The sequence below is a fragment of the Acartia tonsa genome, chromosome 9 (assembly GCF_053477335.1).
Source record: "Acartia tonsa isolate MP-2025a chromosome 9, ASM5347733v1, whole genome shotgun sequence".
NCBI lineage: Eukaryota > Metazoa > Arthropoda > Copepoda > Calanoida > Acartiidae > Acartia > Acartia tonsa.
Window position 1 is genome coordinate 37,897,986 of NC_137268.1, and position 24,329 is coordinate 37,922,314.

The following is a 24,329-nucleotide window of genomic DNA, read 5'->3' on the forward strand; positions in this document are numbered from 1 at the left end:
ATTTTTAAAATTGTAATATTTCTTGTGTTTGTATTATTTGTAAATAAGAATCAATTATACTTTTTGTCCAAACACACGGGTTATTAGGTTAAGTAACACCCAACAGACAACCAACCCTTTGATTGCACGACCCTTGTCTGAGAAGTTCTAACTGTGCATGGTAGTGAGTTGCGCCTGTTTTTAGCCAAGGCATTCTCCCAACTCTGTCTATTAATGTCGCGCACCTGACATAATAGCAGTAGGAACCATTTTAACTTCATTAGTTATGATGCGGTGTTAAGGCGAGGAGATTCGAACCTATCACCTGCCCGACGACGAGTGAGTGGACTATGTGTTGAAAGCCACGGTCGCATTAATTACTTTTTACGTATCCAACTTTTGTAGGTTTGTAAGTAAAATCCAAAATGGCGACGTATTTGTGATTAAACACTCGAAACAACACCCAAATACAAAACAGTTATGTTATCAAATAAAACAAACCTGTTGATTTTTTTCATGTTTTATTCAATTTTAAATGAATTTTAAGTTAAAATTGAACATTTTTGTTAAATAAATAGTTATTTTAAGTGATTAAATATATTAAAAATAATATTTTAATATAAATGTTCATATTCTGATGAAATTAAATTTTAAAAAAATCAATTTATGTAAGCATCAAAAGTGATTATATATGTGAAATAAAAGCCTGAGATATTAAAAAAGTGATATTTAAATCTATTTTATACACTAAAAGTGAAGGAAAAAAGTCATGATTGTTACTTTTTTCAAGACATAATTTTACATTTAGGTGTATCTTTGATTTAAAGAATTGTTAATTCTTTAATTGTGTTGACTGAAGCTTTAAGTCTCGGAAACTGATGTTTTTGAATTGGTAAATCGTTTCAGGGGAGCTTTATAAATGTCTTTGGTTGGTTCTAGGCTAGTTTTATTGACCTCTTTAAAGAGCTAGCTAGCACCTTAGAGGCTAGAGGGGCGAAATTAACTTATTTACAATTTTACATCAATAATAAATAATATACAAATTATAAAGATATATTAATGTCAAATTCTTTGTTGCTTCAATTAAATCTTCCCCTCTTAAATTATTTCATAATTAAAAATGCTTCAGGCAAGATATTTTACTTTCTATATTATATTTTACGTTTGTTGTCATATATTACAATAGGAAAGTTACCCCTTTTTATTATTTCCCATAGAAAAATTAAATTCTTACATACATGTCGTGTTCTCCTAAAATGGGTAAATGTGATTTTATCTGCAGGGTTTTATATCATCTGCTAAAAAATTTCGTAAAGATTTCTCGTATTTTTGAGATCATCCTGCATGTGTATATTTATATACAACTTATTTAGTCCGATAAAATTATATTGTTTTGTCTTTTTTTTGTTGACTAAATCAAACTTTAACAACAGTCCGAAGATTTTATAGCTTGATAATTAATTTTTTTATTAGGGGAGGGGTTTTTATATACCTTTTTAAGTTTTTTACAACATTTCTCAACTAATTAGACAATTTGGAATCATTTAAAGCCATTTCTACACACCTTTTTACCCCTTACATACAACTCCTGAGATTACACTATGCATCCCCCCCCCCCCCCTCCCTCCTTTTCTAGCTACAGAGTATCCTCCTCTTTTTGCGAATATTACTTAAATTTCATGTTAGCTTTGCCATTATATAATAGGAAAATTATTTTTTAAATTACTTTGATTTTAGAATGTATGACTTAAATATTTATTTTTTCTTGATTTCTACTTGAAATAAAGAGAACTCTACCGTAATTTTAAACTTGTAAAATGCTCTTAGCTAAGGTAGACTATGTGTACAATAAAAATACCCTTATAAATCTTAATTTTTACATTCATTAGAATTGTTCTTGAAATATTTGTATTTCATTATTCCAAATGAAATTTGAAACCTTCTCAATTAAGCAAGTAGTACATAGGCCATAAACGTATCAATTATACATTGTTTTTTTTTAGATATTAAAGCATGTAAGTTATTACAAGATAGTTCTTTTAGAGTTTTAGAGTTCTTAATTAAAAGCATTTTATACCAGTAATAAAGATTAACCATTGATTTTGTTTTTCAACACGTTAAGAGTAATTTTTATGCTTTCCAAAATGTTATAAAAAATAAAAATCATATTTGGGACATTATTCACAACTGATTTATAATAGTGGCAGATATCAACAACATACGTTTAAATAACTCAAATTTTGGGTTCCAGGACAAACGTAGGAGTCCCAAAATATTTATTTAAGTAAGTAGGTATTTCTATATAGGTTAGGTTAGGTTAGATTATGATATGAATATAGAAATATGCTCCCCACAGGGGTTAGGCATTTAAAAACTTATAATATGATAGTTTAAAATAGGTTAGGTTAAGTTTCCACATCGACGATTGTCCTCTCCGACTTTTGGGACTCCTGCGTTTGTCCTAGGACCAAATTTTGCAAAATAGTATTTCGTCAGTTATGTTTTAGAAATCAGCAAATATGTTTCAGAAATCATTTCCAATAATTGTAAATGTTAAAGCTAAATTCTTTCGCTAAGTAGGTACCTCAGAAATTCTTTATATTTACTACCTAGGCAATTCACATGTTACGCAATGATATATAACACCGACTAGAACATTGTTTATATCCTAATGACTAATAAAAGACCTATGTTTATTTTTCAGATTATAAAATGTTATGCTGTAACCGAAAACTTTTGTGTAATTCTTGCTCAACAAAAATTGTTATTCAAACTAGGTGCTGTGTTTTGATTTTCGATTCAAGTTATAATTAAGTTTTCGAAGCTACTCTATAATTAACGTACAAAAATATACACAAAAGATTTTATTTTTTTGGTTCATAAACGATAATTATTTGATCTTTAAATCACTTTTTTAGTATGTACATAAATTTTCCTATGTTTTACTACTTATGTATGTTGTCATCCTTGTTCTCCTATGATTATTAATGAATGCTAGGACTCAAACTCATGATTTTAAACTAATCAATGCTTAAGTCATAGAATTAGAATATTTATAACTTTCTAATTTTAATCATGATTAATTTTGGTGAGATTTAATTTTTCGTTAATTATTTGATGAGATTAATAATCAAAATCTACATTATTCAAAAAGAAAGATTTAAATATGTAACGAATCTGAATCTCAGTTGCTACAATTTTTTTTATATATTATAAGTCTCTCATGATGTAGGTATCAATGAATAACAATTTCTATTATATTCAGAAACAAATCGTCCACAAATGTATTTTTCTCTACCTCTGGAAAGGTAGATATTGGATTTTTCTACTAGATTATACCTATCTATATATTAGTTTAATTTAAAATACTTTACACAACCTACTACATTTATCCGTTTAAAAAGTCTTAAATGGCAAACTTTTTATTGTTAAATAATATAAAGACGATAAACAGACTTAAAGATTTACATAATAGAGAGCATATACGTATCTATCTATATCCAATGTTTTAGGCCATTTTTAAGATAAAAATAACATGTAAAGGTGCTTTCCATAAAAATGCCTGTATTAAATATTCTGTCAATGTATAGGTACCATAGTTTGTATTTTTTTAATTTATTAAATTCTGAAGCTAACATTGTTTTCATTCAGGCTCTGTCGTCATGCAAGTTTCCAATTTCCTCAAACTTTCACATGACAGTTACTGGTGATCCTGACTTTAGAATAATCAAAAGTGATGATATCAACCATGCATCCTTTATGGCAGGTAAGTTCTAGTTGTTTTTATATTAAGGAATCATTTATAATAAAAAAAATTTTGAGATCTTACAGGACAAAATTATTGTCAATTTAAGCGTTCCAGATTCAACAAATCTCGATTCCTACTTCTTTGATATAAACAGATAACGTGTCTAAAAGTATTTCTCGTTACCTGAAAATATTTGGGTTGTAAATTACAGGATAATATCTGTAAATCACAATTGTAAAAATTTCATAAAAAAACTGGTTTTATGTCAAGTATTCATTTTAAAGTTTTCTTGTAAAGGGATAAGATACAGCATAGAATTGCGATAATACCTTATGTAAAAGTAAAAGAATGTCTGTCTGTCTGTGTGTGTGTGTGAACAGAAAGATCTTGCTAACCGCTGGACCAAATCGGTTCTTCTTTTCCCTATGAATCTTTACATAGGTCAATTAAAGGGTTATAACTATTTTTGGGGAGGGTATCGCTATCCTTTCAAGAAAAATCGTCCACAGAAAAAATTGTATGTCAGATGTTCCATTTAAATATATTATAATAAATAAAAAAAGACATCAGAGTTTAGAGAAATTTAATTTAATCCTAATGATGTTTTGAAAACACGCGAACAATCTACCCAAAAAAATACAAAGATATTATTACATAATGTATATTAGATAACATAATGACTGAAAAGTGAAAATAAATGTATTTTTTTTGTTATCAGGAGCTAAGAGAGCTGTTGAGGAAGTTAGCAATCGTTTAAGCAGAAGGTGACAACTGTTAACAGGTTTTTTTCTCTTCTAATGTTTTACCTACCCACCTTCACGATTATTCCTTTAAACAAAAATGAATGTTTAATTGTAAACAAAAAAATTTCCACCACCATTTTGATAGGTAAAAATACTGCCTATATTCTGTAATCGTAAGTGATTCTGAAGTGACGAAATTACGGACATATCATATGTATAGAGCAGGAAATTTATAAGGAGAATATTTTATATTTTTTTAGTTGGGAGGGGGGGGGGGTGAGAATTATTAAAAATATTTATACGTCCTGATGTCTTTTGTGATTGCCCAAAAAAAATTGAGAATTTTTCGTGTTAGGGTATCATATCAGATCAGGAATTGGAAAATAAATGAAAACATAAACAGTTTGCATTTAAACAAACAAATAAAATCCTCCAAAGTTTTCATTATTTTACTCGACTTACATCAATCTATAGTTTGTTTAGTTTATATCTGTCGGTGTATTTATACATTCAAATAGTTCAATACTTAAAGAATTGTAAAATATGTTAGTTTGTTAACACAACATTTTTAAGGTAGCGACTTCTCGTCTTTAGGATCTAAAATTACAATAGAATTAGCTCTTTGATTTCATCACCTTTGTGAGTTTTTTTATTGTACATGATCATGAATTGTGTCTGTTTAAGAGCCAAGGCATTCGACCTACGTTTACAATTAGGTATTGAAAGCCTTTAAAATCGGTTTTTTCCATTATATTAACGTGTCATGATTGGTTTAGGCCTTAAATATGAAATCTATGAAAAATCTGTAAGTATTGGACTAAAAAGAGCATTAGAATTAGATCAAACAGTTGCCTCTTGTTTTAACTCTCTGTTTATGTTTTGACGTATTTCTAATCATAAAGGAAAGATATATTGATTTAAAAAGAATATTTAAGAAAAGTTTTAGTTAAACATGTGTTTCAAATGGAAAAAATAATGTTTAACCCTTACAGATCGGGGGGGGGGGGTCATATTGACCCCCCCCTCTAGTTTTTTCAATGTCATTTTTTTTGTAGGTAAGATGGAGAGCTGTGACTTCATGACTTTTTAAGTTTAGTAATTATACGTCGGCAAGAGTTGATTTTATTAGGATATCTGGTCTGTGTCGGTCGTGGTGTCCGGTCAAAGTCGGTTGGGTAGCACCAAAATTAAAAAAATATTCTAAATAAATCTTAATTTCTACATTATGACTTTTGTGTATAAGGTAGAAACCTAAATTTTTTTTGGTGAATACTGAGATATCAATGACCTTATGAGAAATGTGGTGTTATGACCGTTTGACCGCACCCTGACCGACTTTATGACCGATTTTTGTCCGGCTTTTACTACAGACATATATCATGAATATCGTGGTTTCTATTACAGCTAGAGACCTAAATTTTTTTTTGGTAAATCCTTGAGCAACAATAAACAGATAAAAATATTAATTGGCGCCGCCAACCGCCGTTTTACCGCCGTAACCGCCGAAAATGGCGGTTTCCGTTATTTGCCGTTTTTCGGCGATGATCAGAAAAAGTAATTTTTTTATTATGAAAAATAAAAGTTCGTCCTAAAATTTGGTCATCCTAGCTGCAAAATTGGCCGCTCTACAGCTGTTTTAAAATTTAGCGGCTGGCCGCTAAAAAGCGACTAAGGAGCGGCCTGACCGCTATGACTAGAAAAAGTAATTTTCTCTAAAAATACACATGAACCACCAGAAAAAAATTTTACGTCTTTATCTGTAACAGAAGCCGAGATAGAGGGGGGGGTCAATATGACCCCCCCCCCCGATCTATTAAGGTGGGAATAGGGGCCCGATCTGTAAGGGTTAAGGAAACTTTAAAACATAGATTTGTGTTTTTAATACCTAGGGTAAAGCAAGGCGATCTCGGTTTTGAGGTGAAGTCGGTATTTTTTTGACCACCTTCATTAAATGACATTTTTCTCCATGTTCTAATCGACTGACAGAAAAAAACATAAAATCAAATTTGTTTCTTATTAAATTGCCTACAAAAAAGTATAAAATGAAATTTTTGTGAGATGAAATTTTAGGGTACTTATTGGGTCTTAAAGTCGGACGACAAAAAAAAAATTTTTCGATTTTTTTGCTTCGGTCGGAAAAACGGTAAGTTGGACAAAAACTGGTAAGAGCTAGAGCTTAGACGTCTTCAGGGGACTTATTAAGAATTTAATAGGCTATCCATTTCCGTTTAAAACTTTAAAAAAGCTTGTATAGTTTTTTCTTAAATCGACTAAAAGTGAAGCGGGGCGAATTCGGTTTTTTCACTTTTTATACTAACTTTTTCAATTTTATATAAAAAAAGTGAAATTTTCGAGAAAAAAAGTCAAATTTCTCGTACTTAGAAAAAATTTATTTTTTTTTGTAGAAAAAATTGTCCGATCTTCATAATTTTTTTGTGAATGCTCTTTATTACATTTAGCAACTTTAACCTTTAGGGCATGCTGTAATTAAATCAATATGTCATAGGTTTTTTGAAGCTTGAAAATCGCCCACAGATTTTGCCAAACTTTTCTCTTTTTTTCAACTTGATTTTTTTAGGAAATTTTGCTAATAGAACTAAATTTTTTTCTAGCCAGCCAAATCTATTCAAAATTGCCTGAATTTTAAGGATCAGGCCTTTAAAGTCATAAAAAGTTATTTTTTCTAGTAGTATTTTAATGTTTTTTATCAAAAAAAATTTCGAAAAAAAAGTCAAATTTCGCGTACTTCGGAAAAATTATTTTTTTTGGTAGAAAAAATTGACCTATCTTAATAAAAAATTTTGTGCATACTCTTTATTACATTTAGCAACTTTTACCTTTTGGGCATGCTGTAATAAAATCAATACGTCATCGATTTTTCGAAGCTTGAAAATGCCCTACCGACTTCGCCTCAAGGCGGGGCGAAGTCGGTGCCGTTTTAGAGATTAATTTTGACAAACTTTCCAAAGTCCTAGGTTTACGTCCTTTTAGGACCTGATCGACTTTTTCGAGATCTTTCTACTGGTCTTGGTCCCATTTAAAAAAAATAATTTTTACGATTTGCAGGTTCAAAAAACCGAAAAAAACACCGAGTTCGCCCCGCTTTACCCTAGGTTTTTTTATTTCTTTGGATAAAAATAGTTTTAGTTTAATTTTTCATTTGACTGATAATCGCTTAATTTTGATTTTGATGGCGTACAAACATTTTTACCCTGTGTATTTACACGTTGAAGTTATTTTAAGATTCTTTCAAAGAATGATACTTATTATAGTTTAAAAGTTATTTTTGCCAGTTAAATAAAAAAGAAATATTTTATAGTAGTGATGTATAATAAGATCGTATGTTTGTTAACAATAAAAATTCTATAACCCTTATTATCATACCTTTAAGTACTTTTTAAAAGCGAAGCTTTTCTATAATTATGGTCGTTCCGTCCGTCCGGAAAGGATAGCTTTTTTCGTTGTTAGAATTGTCCTATCGATTTCAAACTTTGCATGGTGATTCCTGTAGTAGATAGGTACGATTTAGAAAGCGTAGCAACTATAATCATTACCAGAATGTCTGTACGTCCATTTTAAACATGTTGATTTTTTACTTTTTTAACAAAAATTTTTATGTGATCTAATTATCTGATTAATCTTATTTTTGGATAGGTACTGATTCCTGGGACAACTAAGTACAATATTATAAGCAAAGCAACTCTACAATTAAGTCCTAAAAATGTAAGTATGTATGTACATAAACATTATTCTGTATCAACAAATTTACTTACAATTTTGCTTCGACTCTTATACACTTATATTCTGATTATTCAGTTCTGACACTATACAAGTGTTAATGTCCGTTTGTCCTATCGTTTCAGTGCTTCGCTTTTATGGATGTTGTCATCCTTGTTTTCATGGATATATTCATACTTCATATGAATAAGATTTACTTAGTTACCACAACTATTCAGAATTAATTCAATTATTATTAGGTACTACGTATGAATTAATAAATCAATATTGCGTATAAATATTATGTTTTCCAGTATGGCTTCGAAACCGATTAATGTCCGTTAGATTAGAACCGGTTCTCAGTAGTGCTGAAAAATAATGTATAGCATGAATGTTGAAATAAAAACTATTAAATTAATACCACTTTGTTAGCTGGTTTTAATCTTATAATTTTTCTTTTTAATTTGTCGCGGAAGCCTGTCTAATACGATGCGATATTAGTTATTTCTCGCATCGTATTATAAACAGCTTTCCGCGGATATAGAATGTACAATTATAAGATTAAAACCAGTTTTTTAGCCCCAAGGTGCCGAAGGCACGGGCTAAAAAAACTTGTTTTAATTAAAACCAGTTTTTTAGCCCCGAGGTGCCGAAGGCACGGGCTAAAAAAAACTTGTTTTAATCTCATGATTGTACATTTTTATATTCGTAGAAAGCTGGATATAATTTGATGCTAGACATAGTTTTTTCGTATGGATGAGAACCGGTTCCTATCCACCGGATTCGAATGAATACGAGAAAAAACTATCACCTACCTTTTTTTTTTAGAATAAAGAGCAGGCAAAAATTTAAGTAAAAGATCAATAAATCTGAAAAAATAATAAAAATTTAAAAATCAGTTGATCTATGTTGTGTTTTACATATTTCAACCTGTATTACTTAAATCTTTACCCTTCCTTTTGTTATAATTCTAGCGGCTACGCCCCTTGAGGCCTCTGGTTGTCTATGTTAAGATCAACTGCTTCTTATTCATGTTTTTACGACACTGATATCGCCTGATAGCGGCAACTTTAAAATATTTTTTGGTGAGTTATCTTTTTTTTTTACATATTTTTGTTAATTTTCAGGGACATTGCAGGCCTTAATGATTTGGTGACAACACAATGTTTAGACGATATCAGGCATTTTGTTACTTTAATCACTAACTAGCGGCTACGCCCCTAGAGAACTCTAATACCATTTTAAATAATACGTCACCTATCTAGTATCTATGTTGCGTTCAAGTCTCTACGTAAAAAAAATTTCGATTTTTGTGATTTCTCTTGGGAGGGTGGTAGTACCCTCCCCCAAAATAGTTATAAAGCTTCCCGGGACCTATGAGAAGCTACCCTGTTAAGAAGAACCCCATCGGTCCATCGGTTAGCAAGATCCTTCAGTAAAGACAAACAGACATCCTGTTACTGTATTATAAGGATTGCGATAAATTATGAATTATATCAATAGAATTGATACCCTATTTCTGGTGCAGCTTCGCTACTAAATACTTTGTTAATAACAAAGCGTATAAGTCATTTTGATATTTTTTCAAAAGTGTTTTGTATTTATTATCTTAAAAATCTTACATAATAAAACTTCCGTAGTTGTAAAATTGTGTGTCATGCTTTTATTTTCAAACAGATTCAAGTTTTCACAAAGAAAATCACAAGCACCATTGTACAGGAGAACCATATCTGTTCATCGGTTAGCGAGATCCTGTTACTTTAGGGATTAATAATTTCTTTAGAGTGTAATAAGATCCCTCTACATTTCTTGTTTAAATATCAATTTGTTTGTACTATATATTACGCTTTTTCTTAATCAGAACACTTTTGCATTTTCCTATATGTTCCATTTTCTAGCTTATACAAGGACAATTAAGAAGCATTGAAATGACAACCATTTGAAGGCTAAAATGGGAATAAAATATTATTTAAGGCATTGTAAGCTTCCAAATGTTTTAACTATTGAAGGACAGTCAATTTTTCTAACGATCAATGTATTAACCTTACAGTCGTATGTACAATTCAATGTACATGCATTTTTTAGTTATAGAGCAGCTATGTTTTCAAAAATTTGTCTAAATATTACTGACTAGGCAAGTTGGTAAGCCATACCTACCTAATGGATTTATCATTGTTGGATGTTGCACTAGATTTTCTTTCAAAATTGTTATGAATATTACTGACTAGGCAAGTTGGTAAGTTGGTAATACCTAATGGATTTATTATTATTTGGATGTTGAAACAGATTTTCATGCTCTATAATAAAGTGATACTCGCAGCTGGCTAAAATAACGATATCCTCAGTCCACATCCTTTGCCCCATCCACTCCCCTCCTACCGGATAAAAGAACTGACCAATAAATGAGGTTAGTATTAGCAAACTAAATTGACGACAAATTATACCTTGTCATAATATCCACGTATATTCTGTATCCATTTTGGTAAGCCATATATTCTTTGATATTTTTCACTGAGTAAGCAAATGTTTTAGGTTATGTTTCCTTATTTTCAGCATTTTAATATTATTTACTAGCATAAACAATAACATGTTTGCCTTTTCCTATAATACAAGTGGCTGAGCCCCTAGAGCATGAAGGAGTTCTGTAAAAAAAATTGAAAAAATAGCCTAAAACCAGCCGGGGCATATGTGAAGCTTTCATTTAGCTTCAAACAAAAAACCTTTACTTTACATAATGGGATGTATATAATTTTAAACTCGAACAAAGTTAGATGAATATGTTCATTATTACCACAGAAAAAAAATATTAAGTTCAGTCGGTTGGACTTACGGACAAATTCTATTTATAGAGAAGCTAGCAATGTAAAAAATATTACAAATTAACATGAATTTATTTCGGTATGATCTTACATATACATATAAATATGAACAAACAATATTAATCCATAAATATTGAACAGCATAATAAACCTAAACAATACAATAATACATTATTTCAATTATTAGGTTTTTACAATAACGCTAAAAAAACTTAAACTTATTTTTATGCCTAGCATACTATAAAAATGATTATTTTTTTTAACATATTTTACTTTTAATGCCCAAGTTTTCAAATTGGATATAGAATATGTGGATATTATAATATTATTACAGGGTGAATATTGTAGTCAAATTTAGGTTGTTAACATGGAAATTACTTATTGGTCAGTTCGTTCACCCAGAAGGAGGGAAGGGGATTGTTTAAGGGGGTGGATTGGGTGTATCGTTATTTTAGATAGCTACAAGTTTCACTTTATTAGTAAGATCTAAGTAAGAATTAATACATTGCTTTCAAATACTATTCTGTAGCAGTTTTACAAAAACGTTCTAAATTTTGATTGTAGTGCTGATAAAAACAGTTACTTGGTTCCTTTATTTCTATATGGTGATAAAAATTACTTTAGTAGGCAAACTTAGGCTGAGATTTTATTGTGATTTTTAAATTGATAAGAGTGGAGGAACCAGCCAAAAAGGGTGTAAATAGTTATGCACCCAGTCAGACAACTAGGCAATGGAGTTAAATTTGAGTAATCATCAATCATAGAAGTACAGGACGTTAGATTAATCCTGCCTCCAATATTTGGATGTAGATTTCTGAAACCTCCATTTTTCTCCAGGGAGGGGACACGGGGCTGTTTACTACACTAGTCCCCAAAGTTTTTTAATACCTAACGGTTTTATTACTTGTTGGCTTTAAACTTTATGGGTTTGTATTGAATTTTGATTGTTAGGTTCATTAAGTTGATTGTCTAACCACTCTATTATAATTTAAATCTACAGAAGGGTTAATTTTGTGTATCATCATTGGGGATGTACGTACATCAAATTATCGGTCATTGTCTTATCCCTTTAGATACATTTTCCTCTAACATCATATTTTACCTAAATCTTTATTTAAATCTGTAATTGTCACATGCCTTACCTATATTTTGTTATCACTATTAAGAATTTAAGATAAACATAAAAAATTGAGAAAAATGTCAAAAAAATCAATAAAGCTAACATTTTTTCATTGGTCTAATAAACATTCCGACCTTTAATGTAATAGAAATTTTTATTTGGATTTTAATAATTGTTGACAATTCCTATGTTTTACATATTTACTAAAATTAAAAGTAAAAACTAAAACAAATCAGAGCTGGATCTTTAAATTATTTCAATGGTGCGCCAAATCGGGGTGAGCCAACTTTCCACCAATGAGAGCACAGCATTTTACAGCAATTTTCTTTGTATTAAACTATAGGTATTTTAAATAATAACTTTTAGGATACATTGTCCGAAATAAGGCGATTTTAGGCCTTTTCAATTGCATTTTATTGAATGATTAAGTAAAGGAGCGGTAATATTCGTGTTTCATGTATTTTTATGCAGATTTTTAAATATTTTATGAAAAATGCTTTACAAAACAAGTAATGTTTTTTTTTAGACATTTTAAGCATATTTTGATATTTATTTAACCGAAATAAAACTAGAAACTTAATATTATATTTCTTTCATATCAAAATTATATTCATACATGAAAACTTTTAATCTTTAAATTACTTGATTTAATTACTCATAAAATTATTTTAAAACACATCAATGCTCTTGTTTATGAAATAAAGTAGGATATTTTTGCAGGGATCTTAAGGGATAAGACAATGGCCGATATATTGATGTACTCCCTAATGAGGACACACAAGAAAACACTTTCTGTAGATTCCAATTAGTGGTTGAAACGCTTGAACACTCGTCTTAATAAACCAACCAATCAAAATTAATTGAAAATCCCCAAAGTTGTAATGCTAACGACTAAGAAAACGTTATTGTAAAACTTTGGGGACTAGTGAAATAAACAAAACAGCCCTTTTTCTTCCTCTCTGGTATTTTTGCCTGAACCAAAAGTATCTTATATCTATTAGTATGCTGTTTGGATTGGGGTTTGGATTGGGGTTTACTTTTAAAAAAAGCTTTTTGTGTTGGCTAGGCTGCCTCCTTCAAAGCCCTCTATTTTTTCAAATTAAGGAACTAGGTTAGATGTTTTTATCTATAATACAAAGTAGAACGATGTCTGTCTGTTTGTTTGTCTGTTTGTTTGTAACGAAGGATCTCGCTTACCGCTGAACCGATTGGGTTCCCCTTAACAGGGTAGCTTCTCATAAGTCCCGGGAAGGTTTATAACTATTTTGGGGGAGGGTACCACCACCCTATCAGGAGAAATCGCCCCTAGAAAAAAATTACGCCTCCCGAAAAAGAGACTCCAACGAAACATAAACCAATTATTTCTCTAATTAGATATTTTAAATAAAAAAAAACATTCAAAGTGCCACTAGAGGCCTCTAGGGGCGTAGCCGCTAGTCTATAATACAAAGTAGTACGATGTCTGTCTGTTTGTACAGAAGGATCTCGCTAACCGCTGAACCGATTGGGTTCTCCTTAACAGGGTTGCATCTCATAGGTCTTGGGAAGGTTAATAACTATTTTGGGGGAGGGTACCACTATACTCCCAAGAGAATCAATTCACAAAAAGATCGAGAAAAAAAAAATTTTACGTAGAGACTTGAACGCAACATAGAAATTATTAGAAAAGTATAGACAACATTTAAAGTGCCAGTAGAGGCCTCGAAGGGCGTAGCCGCTAGTTTACTTATAATTGAGTTAAAGTAACAAAATGTAATAATAAGAAAGAACATATTGGAGAAGTTACCAATGGAGCAGTATCCAGATGTTCCTGTGCACGCCAAAGATGTTTTCCTTCATTTCATACATTCCTATAAAGTTTTAGATAATGATACAGTAAGGTAAGGGTTTTACTTTAACAAGGATGACAACATCTATAAAAGCGAAGCTTTAAAATGGTAGGACAAACAAACATTAACACTTGTAGAGTGTCAGAGCTGAATAATCAGAATATAAATGTATAAAATCGAAACCAATTTTAAGTAAATTTTTTGAAAAACAGCTTAATTACAGGACATTGTTTTAGGACATAATAACATATTTAGGACTTGATAATAGAGGCACATTGCTTATAACATTGTACTTTGTTGTCCTAGGTATCAGTATTCCAAAAATCAGATCAATCGGATAATTTTATCACATAAAAATTAGTTGTTAAAAAACAACATGTTTAAAATGGACGTACTTACATTCTGGTAACGATTATAGAGTTGCTACGATTTCTAAATCGTACCAAACTACTAACCTGTTAAAATAAACGAAAGGAGCTAACTGTCCGTGACATACGGACCGATCCTAATTATAGAAAAGCTTCGCTTTTAAATATATTTAGGTTTTGTTGGCTGTCCTATTTTATTGTTTGACAAGTTTGGCTTTAATATGCATAAATGTCAGTGATCTAAAGGGATAAGACAATGACCAATAAATCGATGTACATCCCCGATGATACTACACCAAATTATCCCTTCGACTGTAGCTTACAATTTATTTAGTGGTTGAATCATTTGAACACTCATTTTTATGAACAAACCAACTTAATAAACCAACTAATTAAAATTTAATTAAATTCACCAAAGTTGTTGAGCCATTGCATTGTATAAGAAAACGTTATTATAAAACTTTAGAGACTAGTGTTATAAACAGCCCAATGTCCCCTCCATCATTGATAAATCTGCTATGGCTGTCTTTTAGTTTATCTTTTTATTTCTGGCAGGATCTCGACAGTGACCTATTCCCTACCTGGATTGGCCAAATCCAAACAAGTCTGGGAGCAATACAAAAGTTTAAAGAATGATATTCACCATCATGCCTCTAAAAATAAAGGTAAGCCCAGCCTGTTTTGGTGTCTAAGATCTTATTGAACATACATACTCATATATTTTTCCACTCGTGACTTCGCCTCTAGCCACTAGAGGCTGCAGCCCTCGAGCTAATGTAGTCTAAAATAAACTTTCCTTGCACGAAAGTTAAGCTTTCCAGAAAATTTTTGATCGATCGACTAGGCCGTTAACTAGATCTTAGCTTAAATGCAAACAGACAGAGAAACAAACACACTGTTAACTTATCATCTTTATAGTAAAGTAACAGGATGTCTGTCGGTTTGTACCGAAGGATCTCTCCAACTGCTAATGAGATATTATTTTCCTTTACAGGGTAGCTTCTCATAGGTCCTGGAAAGGGTGGGGGGGGGGTACCACCAACCTCCCAAGAGAAATCGCCCAAAGAAAAATTACTCCTCATAAAAAAATATTAAATTGAAAAATTGAAAAAAGAAATTTTTATTAAGATAACGCCAACTCCTTTCTCCTCAAGTGCCTCCTCTAGGGGGTGTAACCGCTATATATAACACAAATTAGAACGATGTCTATCTGTCTGAAGCTTAAGATCTCAGTAACCACAGAACCGATTGGGCTCTACAATTTTTTTTACTTTTTAAAAAAAATCTAAAATACTAAAAATTGGGTTGATTAGACCCAGTTATTACGTCTTGGGGCAAAGCCTCTAGAGGCTAGGGGCGAAGCCGCTAGTATTTCATAAAGTAATTTGCTAATGCTTCTTAAAAAGCAATAGATCAAGATAATATAAGTTTTAACTCTAAAGAAAGAGAAATTAGTTTAATATAATCCATCACAAAAGTTATTGGATTGATTAAATTGTCGGTGGATACACTTACATTAATCAGTGAAGTGTTCTATAAAGTTAGATCCAAACAATCAACTATCAGCAATTTTTTAAAAAGGGGGAGGTAGGTTGTGCTAAAATTCCGTAAAGGTGTTAGTTTTAAGGCTTAAAAACAGTAGTAGAACGATAACATTCACTAAATATAAATATATAACATTTTTTGTCAATGGTTCTATTCAATAAGGAATACACATTTTTAGTGAATATTATCGTTCTACTACTGTTTTAAGCCTTAAAACTCACACCTTTACGGAATTTTAGCACAAACTACCTCCCCCTTTATTATATTTTTTTACATTATGAGGGATTTGGCTTATTTTATTTTCAAACAAAACAAGGATGACAACATCCATAAAAGCGAAGCTCTGAAACGGTAGGACAAACGGACATTAACACTTGTATAATGTCAGAACTGAATAATCAGAATGCAAATGTATAAGAGTCAAAGCAAAATTATAAGTAAATTTGTTGAAAAACGGCTTGATAAAGGATAATGTTTATGGACATACTTACATTTTTAGGACTTGATTATAGAGTTGCTTCGCTTATAAAGTTGTACTTTGTTGTCCCAGGAATCAGTATACCAAAAATCAGACCAATCGGATAATTAGGTCACATACAAATCTGTTGTTAAAATGTAAAAAAAATCAACATGTTTAAAATGGACGTACGGACATTCTGGTAATGATTATAGAGTTGCTACGCTTTCTAACTCGTACCTAACTATTACAGGAATCACCATGCAAAATTTGAAATCGATAGGACAATTCTAACATGCCTAACGAAAAAAGCTATTTAAAAAAGTAAAAAAATCAATATGTTAAAAATGGACGTACGGACATTTTGGTAATGATTATAGAGTTGCTACGCTTTCTAAATCGTACCTAACTACTAAAGGAATCACCATGCAAAATTTGAAATCGATAGGACAATTCTAACATGTCTAAATTAACGAAAAAAGCTATCCGTTACGGACGGACGGACGGACCGACCCTAATTATAGAAAAGCTTCGCTTTTAAAAAGTACTGGGAAAGGGATGTAATATTTTTAAGTAAAAATATTTAATTAAAACACTAAACTAAGGGGAAGTCAAGTGTTAACATTCAATTTTGTTAGTTAATATTTCATATTATACTTGAGTTTACTATAAAAGTAATTTTCAAGGGGATTATATTTTGATTATTAAAAATTTCAGAACACAACATACCACACTGTAGCACAACAACTTTTTGTGAAATGTAGTATGTTTGTTATATATTAACCTGAAGTTTACAAAAAAAAAAGATATATAACTTTTTACAGTATACCATTTAAAATCTGAACTTTATTTAGGTATTTTACAGAAGGGAGATATTAGTTCAAGAGAAATTTTACAGTATACCATTTAAGATCTGAACTTTATTTAGGTATTTTACAGAAGGGAGATATTAATTCAAGAGAAATGCGACGTAAATTAGAAGAATATGATGATTTTGGTATTTCTAAGGTTTTAACAGGTGAGAAAATTTAAATTCTATATGCAATGTTTTACCTATTCATTAGAGTAAACCACTAGAAGGAGAAAGGTTGAAATAACCGTATTTCTCGTTTTCATTCGAATCCGTTGGATAAGAACCGGTTCTCATCCATACGAAAAAACTATGTCTTGCATCGTATTATATCCAGCTTTCTACGAATAAAAAAATGTATAATCATAAGATTAAAACCAATTTTTTACCCCGTCCCTTCGGCATCTCGGGACCTAAAAAACTGGGTTTAATCTTATAATTGTACATTGTTTATCCGCGGAAAGCTGTTTATATTACGCTGCGAGAAATAACTATTCCCTATCACAATGACCTTGTGTCGTCTCTTAATTTGGTCTATGAAATCAACCAATGGTAACGGGAATATTAACACAGCCAAGTAGCAGAAAACAATTTGCTATCTAACGAAAAAGGTCATTAAAAAAGGGGGGAGGGAAGGTAGTTGTCTTTATATACATCTCTACTATAGATCTGTTTTTTAATCAAATATGAGTAAGAAAATTATTACTAAAATATAACACTCTTTGCTTTTACAATTTCTAAATATTCAGTAAGTGTTTTTTTTTGTAAAATTTTGCTGTATAACGAATTACTGCTGTTTTTTTCTGAACTGTATGAAGCTGACATAGGTATCTACTGATATGTTAATCTCTTTAATTTTAGGAAATGAAATAATAGCAACATATTACACTTTTGAAAAATCTGGCGCAAGCAATTGGAAGGTCGTCCAATTTTCTCATGCAGGTCAGAGTATAATTATTTTTTTTTCAGGTTTCCTAAGGGATAAGACAATAAACTTTTAATTGGTGTACATGTTAAATAATGATTGCTACGCTACTTGTTCTAATTTCTACATTTTCTTTTAATTAGATTTTTAATATCTTAAGAAATCCTCGAAATAATTTCAAAAACTCCTCTAAAATATTTAGAATTTAAGAGGACTGAAGTTACTGGGTATTTTGATTAAAATTAAAATTTTAGATACTGGCAAAATTTGGAATATCATTAGAAGACATCTTTGGAAAGGTAAGTTGACTTAAAATTATACCAATATTATATATTCATAAATTTTTCAGTAATCTGGTAAAAAAAATTGGTTAACAGAAAATTTTTTTCGAGATTATTTTTTCAGGGGGTGGTATTACTATTTACTCACCCCCAAAATTGTTTGGGGGGGGGGGGTGAATACTCCCTCCAAATGGTTGGTGGTGTCGTAGGTAGGGGTAAATTTTATATGGGGGGGGGAGTAAAATGAAAAAAAAATGGTGGTGGTAGAAGGAGTAATCTCCCCTTTACCCTCCCCCTTAGACGTACCTGTGCCCCCCCCCCCCCATCTCAAATGATGTATTTTTAATAAAAAAAAAAGACGTGGTTGCGACAATCTTAAGGGAAACTTCACTTCGTTTTCTTTATGCCTAACCCCTGTTGGGCATAAACATTTTGTTCCCTGCCCACAAAAACCATATTACTTAACTTAAGGTAAAAGTTTTTAAAACAAAAAAATGGAGGTCAAAATTTTTATAGGGGATACAAAAGATAGTTTGTCCTTAGGGGTGTGTTTTTTCAATGATTGGGGAGAGGGGGGGGGGGGGTTGCATGTTCCCTCCCTGAACTAGAAATAAATAGAACACTTATCTACATTTCTTTAGTTCTTCTGTGATTTCAAGAAATTAAATATGATATTTTAAGAGATTAATTTGAAAGCAATACGATAGGTATAAAATATTCACTTTTCCATCAGTGGATAAAAATCAGGGACATATGTATATATCAGCTAGGGTTGGGCCAGATATCCGGCCATTTTCAATATCCGACCGGATTCGGGTTATTAAAACTATCCAGATACCGGATATCCGGCTGATTTCCAATGCTGGTTATCCGGCCGGATACCCGGTAATTTGCCGGATATCGAACGTTATCCGGCATTAGAAATCAGCCGGATATCCCTTATTCGGCCAAAAAAGTATCTGGCCCATCCCTAGATGTCACCCAATTTAAATCTATTTTGCTGTTAACTTTCGGCAAGTTATAAATGATTTTTGACGTGTAAAATGTTGGAGACCGAACAGGTTTATCTTCTGGTGCAATATCCCTAGTCCCTGGCTGGAAAGAAATGAGTATATTTTCCTGATTGAATTTATCTCTTACACAAATTGAATTCGCTTAGCTATATAAATACATTGAAAGAGAGAAGAATATTTATAAAGAAGGAATAAGAACATGGCCAATAAATTGATGTACATCCCCAATAATGATACACAAAATTACCCCTTCTGTAGATTACAATTAGGGGTCAAAATGTATGGACATTCAACTAAATGAACAAACCAATCAAAATTCAATAAAAGTCCCCCAAGGTTGTTAAGATAACAAAGTAGAAAACGTTATTATAAGACTTTGGGGACTTAGGGCCCAATGCCCCCTCTCTCCCTTACAATTTCTACTCTATTGTTTTAATAGTAAAGTATTATTTAATGTCATAAATCAAGCCCAATTTCCCCCTTCTACATATAAACCTTATTTAATTCCAATTTTCCCCAGATTTATTTGTCTTATAACAGATATCTATCTCTGCATTTATATATCTAAAAAAACTGAAGTAAATGTGTTACAAACAAAAAATACAAATCTTCTACGGTTTCTTTAAGTACACATTTCGTTTTTTTTTCTCCACAAGAGTAGTTTTAGAGTGGATCTAAAGTGATAGGGCAATGGCCGATAAATTGATGTACACCCCAATGATAATACCCAAAATTGTCACTTCTGTATAATAGAATTAGTGGTTGAAACGTTTAGACAATCAACTTAATGAACTAACAAATCAAATTTCAATATAGCCCAATGTCCCCTCCCTTTCTGAGTTTTATAGTTTACAATTCTTTACAATAAGCTATTACATCATGTAAGTTAGTTTAGGTTAGGTTACATTGGGTATTGGGTAGCCCTGCATGGTTTGGCATAAAAAATACAATTCTTATCAAAATAAGTGTTGGGTGTTCAGTGCTCGATAGAAACTTTGAGGGAAAGTTTTAAACTAATATTTCAAAGGTTAAATTATGTTAGAAAGGTTAAATATATTGTCAATACAGAGCTGGATCTTTAAATGTGTAGCCGTTTCCGCTGCCAAAGGTACAGCCACTAACCTAATAGCGATCTTTAGATCAACTTGGCTACGCGTAGCTGTGGCTAAGTAAAATTAAAACTTTAAAATAAAAAATAATTTATATTTTTGGTGGGCAATAGAAGATTTTAGAAATCCATATTTCGAGGATTGCCTGCATTGCATTGCTGTAAAATCTTTTAAAAATCCATCTTTTATTGGCACCACTGGCAGAAGCGACGACTACGGCCACAGCAACGGCAACACATTTAAAGATCCAGCTCTGAGCTTTATATTATATTTATGTTATTTATGGTATATGTTTTACTTTAGGAAGACTGCATCTTGTTGTAAATGAAGAATTGAAATTTGAAAAGTACATCAGAATGGAAAATATTATAGGCATATTATTGATATCGCAATTTCTTACATGAAACTTTGGGTATCAGTTTAATTTACAGAATAATGTTCCCTCTCTACCTTGATTTTATTTTCTTTCTTGTGTTAAGTAGGGGTATTCTGTATCCCTAAAAAGTAATAAAATATCTTCCCTGGCTAAAATTTTTTGATAAGGATGCATTGATCGGTTCAGTCATTTATTAGATCTTAACGAACATACATACAGTACAGATAAATATCATATTACTTTAATTACCTATTTATTTTATGAGAATGTTGTTAGCTTGTTATTGCTGCATTGTTATGGACATGCTTTCCCTTGTCACACTTTTATTACCATTTATTAAAAAGATATCAATAATAACAAATTTAGTTTTGTTGTCATTTATATTCGCGGTTTACCTACAATACCTGGCCATTAGAATTGGAAGCAAATACGAGGAACAAGATCAACAAGCAGAAAACATTATTCCTCCTGTTTTTCCAACCCAACAAAGATCATAATTGTCTACTATACAGGGATAGAACAATGAACAAGAATTACACACTTACTGCAATTCTTTTGCATGAATGTTGTGGATTATCAAAAAGCCATAGCTTCCCTTTAATTGAAGATTATAGATTGTCATTTTGCAACAAAATAATAATGTCATGAATGACTGACTTTGGATTTATGAGCTAGTAGAACAATAGAGCTGTTTTAGACTGTTACTTTTTTATTTTCAGAAATATGGTACTATACTTTTTATTCTATTTTAATTTAATAATTGTTGGGTTTATTTTAGATTTTCCCATTTTCATCTGATATATTTGAGTAAAACACTAGAGGGAGAAAGGGTTAAATAACTGTATCTCCCCATCGCAACCACCTTTCTATTGGGTCATTGAAAATCAACCAATGGTGTCGCTTATATTAACACAACCAAGTAGCAGAAAATAATTTAGAAGCAGACGAAAAAGGTCGTTAAAAAATGAAGGGAGGTAGTTGTCTGTATATACATCTGTATTATAGATCTGTTTCTGATATTATTAAACATAATCCTCTTTTGAAAATATTTGATTGAAGAAAATCTGTTGATGATAACTCTAAAAATCTTCTAAAGCACACACATAAAGAAGCTAAGATTAATGATGTAAGAGTTAAATCAAAACTTTTTTAATGTACTTATTATTTTTTTTTTTTGGTTCTTTGATACGGTTCTATACAAACATTAATTTACAATCTTCAAAACGTGAAGCTTTTAAATGAAGACATTTTTTACCTGCCCTGTTCTCTCAATTGTTAGTCAGAAGTTTTATTTCTGTCCTTGCTTTATGCATGATCTATTTTCTATAAGTTTTTACTAGCTCATAATTTCTATTTGTTATTTATATTAGGGTTGGGCCATATATCCGGCAATTTTTAATATCTGGCCGGATACCGAATATTGAAACTATCCTGATACCGGATATCCGGCTGAATTCTAATAAAGGATATCCGGTTATCTTGCCGGATATCCGGTATCCGGCCCAACCCTAATTTATATACTAGTCCCAGTTAGATAATATATAAAAAATTATATATTTATTTATAAAGAGCACTATAATAAAACTACTTATATTTCAGATAATATGTGATGATCGTTGGTAGATTGATTCAGTTTCAGCGACAACTTAGGTGACAAAAATGTTCAAGTGCATTCCTATTTTTAAAGGTAATATTTTTATTAGGGTTGTTCCGGATATCCGGTTTGGCCGGATATGCGGCCATTTTAAATATCCGTCCGGATATCCAATATTGAAACTATCCAGATGCCGGATATCTGGCTGATTTCTATTGCCAGATATCCGGTAAGTTGCCGGATATCGGGCCTTTTTCAATATTCGGACGGATTTCGGATATCCGGCATTAGGAATCGACCGGATATCCGATATCCGGCCAAAAAAGTATCCTGCCCAGCCATAATTTTTAGTAGCTACTCTTTGATTCAAAATGTCCGTTCTTGTCAACACTCCCTTTATTATGGAGAATATTTTTAAATGTCCTAGTAAAGCATAGGAAGGTATGGTTCTATCATCTATGTCAGTACGTCAGAGAACTACCCTAACTTGAAATGAATTTATTTTCATTTTTAAATAAAATGGGATCAAGTGCAGCAGTTCATTCACGGTAAAATGTTATTGGGATCGATTATCTCCAAAAATCTATCAACTTTAAAAGCAGGAATATTTACCGTGAACTGCACCTGATCCTAAGAATCTATCATATTAACAATGTGTTGTATCAAACTATCCTACTTAAATTACTGCGCTACTTATGTTTTATATTTCCTATTGTTAATATTAAAGACTTCATATTTACTTGAGAGATTTGATAAAATTACATTTCGCAAGTAAAGATTTGTTTCTTATCTAAAGCTTAGCACCTATTACGTAATGAGGTATAGAATGTCTTAATGGCAAATAGTAGAATTTTTTTTGAGATATAAAAAAATACCTACATAAAACTTAGAAAACTAAGAACATAATAAGTGGCTATTTAAAATGAAGTTCTTTTTAAAAACATAAATATTTATTCCATTTTCAAAAAACTGTTTTAATACCTACTATCCTATTATTTTAAAGAAGTAGAGCGAGGTCTATTTTGTTTATTTTATTGGTTTCTAAAATGAAATAATTCTCTAGAATAACACTAAAAATACAACTTCACATGGACTGAAATATCACTGTAATTTGAACTTAATATCAGTTTTAAAACCAACTTAATGAAAAATGCAGAATATTTTGGATTGGTTGCAGAGAAATTTTTAAAAATTCTCTTGAAAGTGCATTGAAAATTACTTTCCGAGAATAATTTAATTTTTAACAAGAAATAAATCTCTTGCTATATACACTCACACTTGACTACTGCACAATATTGGATAAATATTGGTATTCTATAAATAATGCAAGGCATTTCCCATAATATTACATTCGCAATACTATTGACAATTAGCAGTAATCAAATATTTTTTTTGTACTTTTCTATTTAGGCACAGGTCTCCTTAACAAAACCTTAGATTAAAAAAAATCTCCAAAGAAACGGACAACGGGGCCTTCAAACAGGGCACAGTGGTGGTTAGAATTCGTTGGAGATTAAATCTTAGCTGCTCCTTCTTGCCAGATATTGCAATTTGAAGTTTTGTGGTTAAAATGCCTAAAATTACAAGAATTCCAAGGATATATGCATACATGAACACCTTAATTCATCAAATAAAAAGATGAGTTTAACATTTGAGGAGTTTAGATATCTCTGCATGTGTAAACTACACAGTCCCTCCCCATTTAGAAAATTTTAAAACTTTAAAGAAAGAGTAATGGAAAGGTACAATGTCCAGTTTATACTTTAAGCTAGAGTCTGTTATCCTGGAACCAGTAGAAACAACCTCAGTTCAAGTTTACATATAGCCAAAGTTAATTTTTTAAATACTCACAACCC

General features: G+C 31.2%; 2 protein-coding genes across 6 annotated transcripts in view; both read left to right on the forward strand.

Annotated features, from left to right (window-relative positions):
* The first annotated feature begins 2,666 nt into the window (after positions 1-2,666).
* On the forward strand, positions 2,667-22,479 carry LOC145328870 (uncharacterized). Its single transcript, XM_080172792.1, has 12 exons — positions 2,667-2,756; positions 3,245-3,287; positions 3,631-3,745; positions 4,446-4,491; positions 9,315-9,368; positions 13,890-14,006; positions 14,879-14,988; positions 17,254-17,343; positions 18,037-18,117; positions 18,355-18,399; positions 20,807-20,875; positions 21,246-22,479. The coding sequence occupies exons 1-12, from the start codon at positions 2,692-2,694 to the stop codon at positions 21,374-21,376; spliced, it is 966 nt and encodes a 321-aa protein (XP_080028918.1). The 5' UTR covers positions 2,667-2,691; the 3' UTR covers positions 21,377-22,479.
* The window catches only part of scrib (scribble planar cell polarity protein), a 57,685-nt gene continuing 55,821 nt past the window's right edge, over positions 22,466-24,329 (forward strand). For all 5 annotated transcript variants that reach the window (XM_080172783.1, XM_080172784.1, XM_080172780.1 and 2 more), the window contains exon 1: positions 22,466-22,566. In XM_080172783.1, the coding sequence (XP_080028909.1) occupies positions 22,539-22,566 (28 nt within the window). In that variant the 5' untranslated portion in view covers positions 22,466-22,538. The remainder of the gene's footprint in view (positions 22,567-24,329) is intronic.

What these genes read in the sequence shown, in the direction of transcription:
- LOC145328870 (XM_080172792.1), top strand. Translation starts at nt 2,692, where the DNA reads ATGTTATGCTGTAACCGAAAACTTTTGTGTAATTCTTGCTCAACAAAA. An exon ending in TTTTCTCTACCTCTGGAAAG is followed by an intron (nt 3,288 to 3,630) that starts GTAGATATTGGA and finishes GTTTTCATTCAG; the next exon opens with GCTCTGTCGTCATGCAAGTT. An exon ending in TAGAAGACATCTTTGGAAAG is followed by an intron (nt 18,400 to 20,806) that starts GTAAGTTGACTT and finishes GTTTTACTTTAG; the next exon opens with GAAGACTGCATCTTGTTGTA.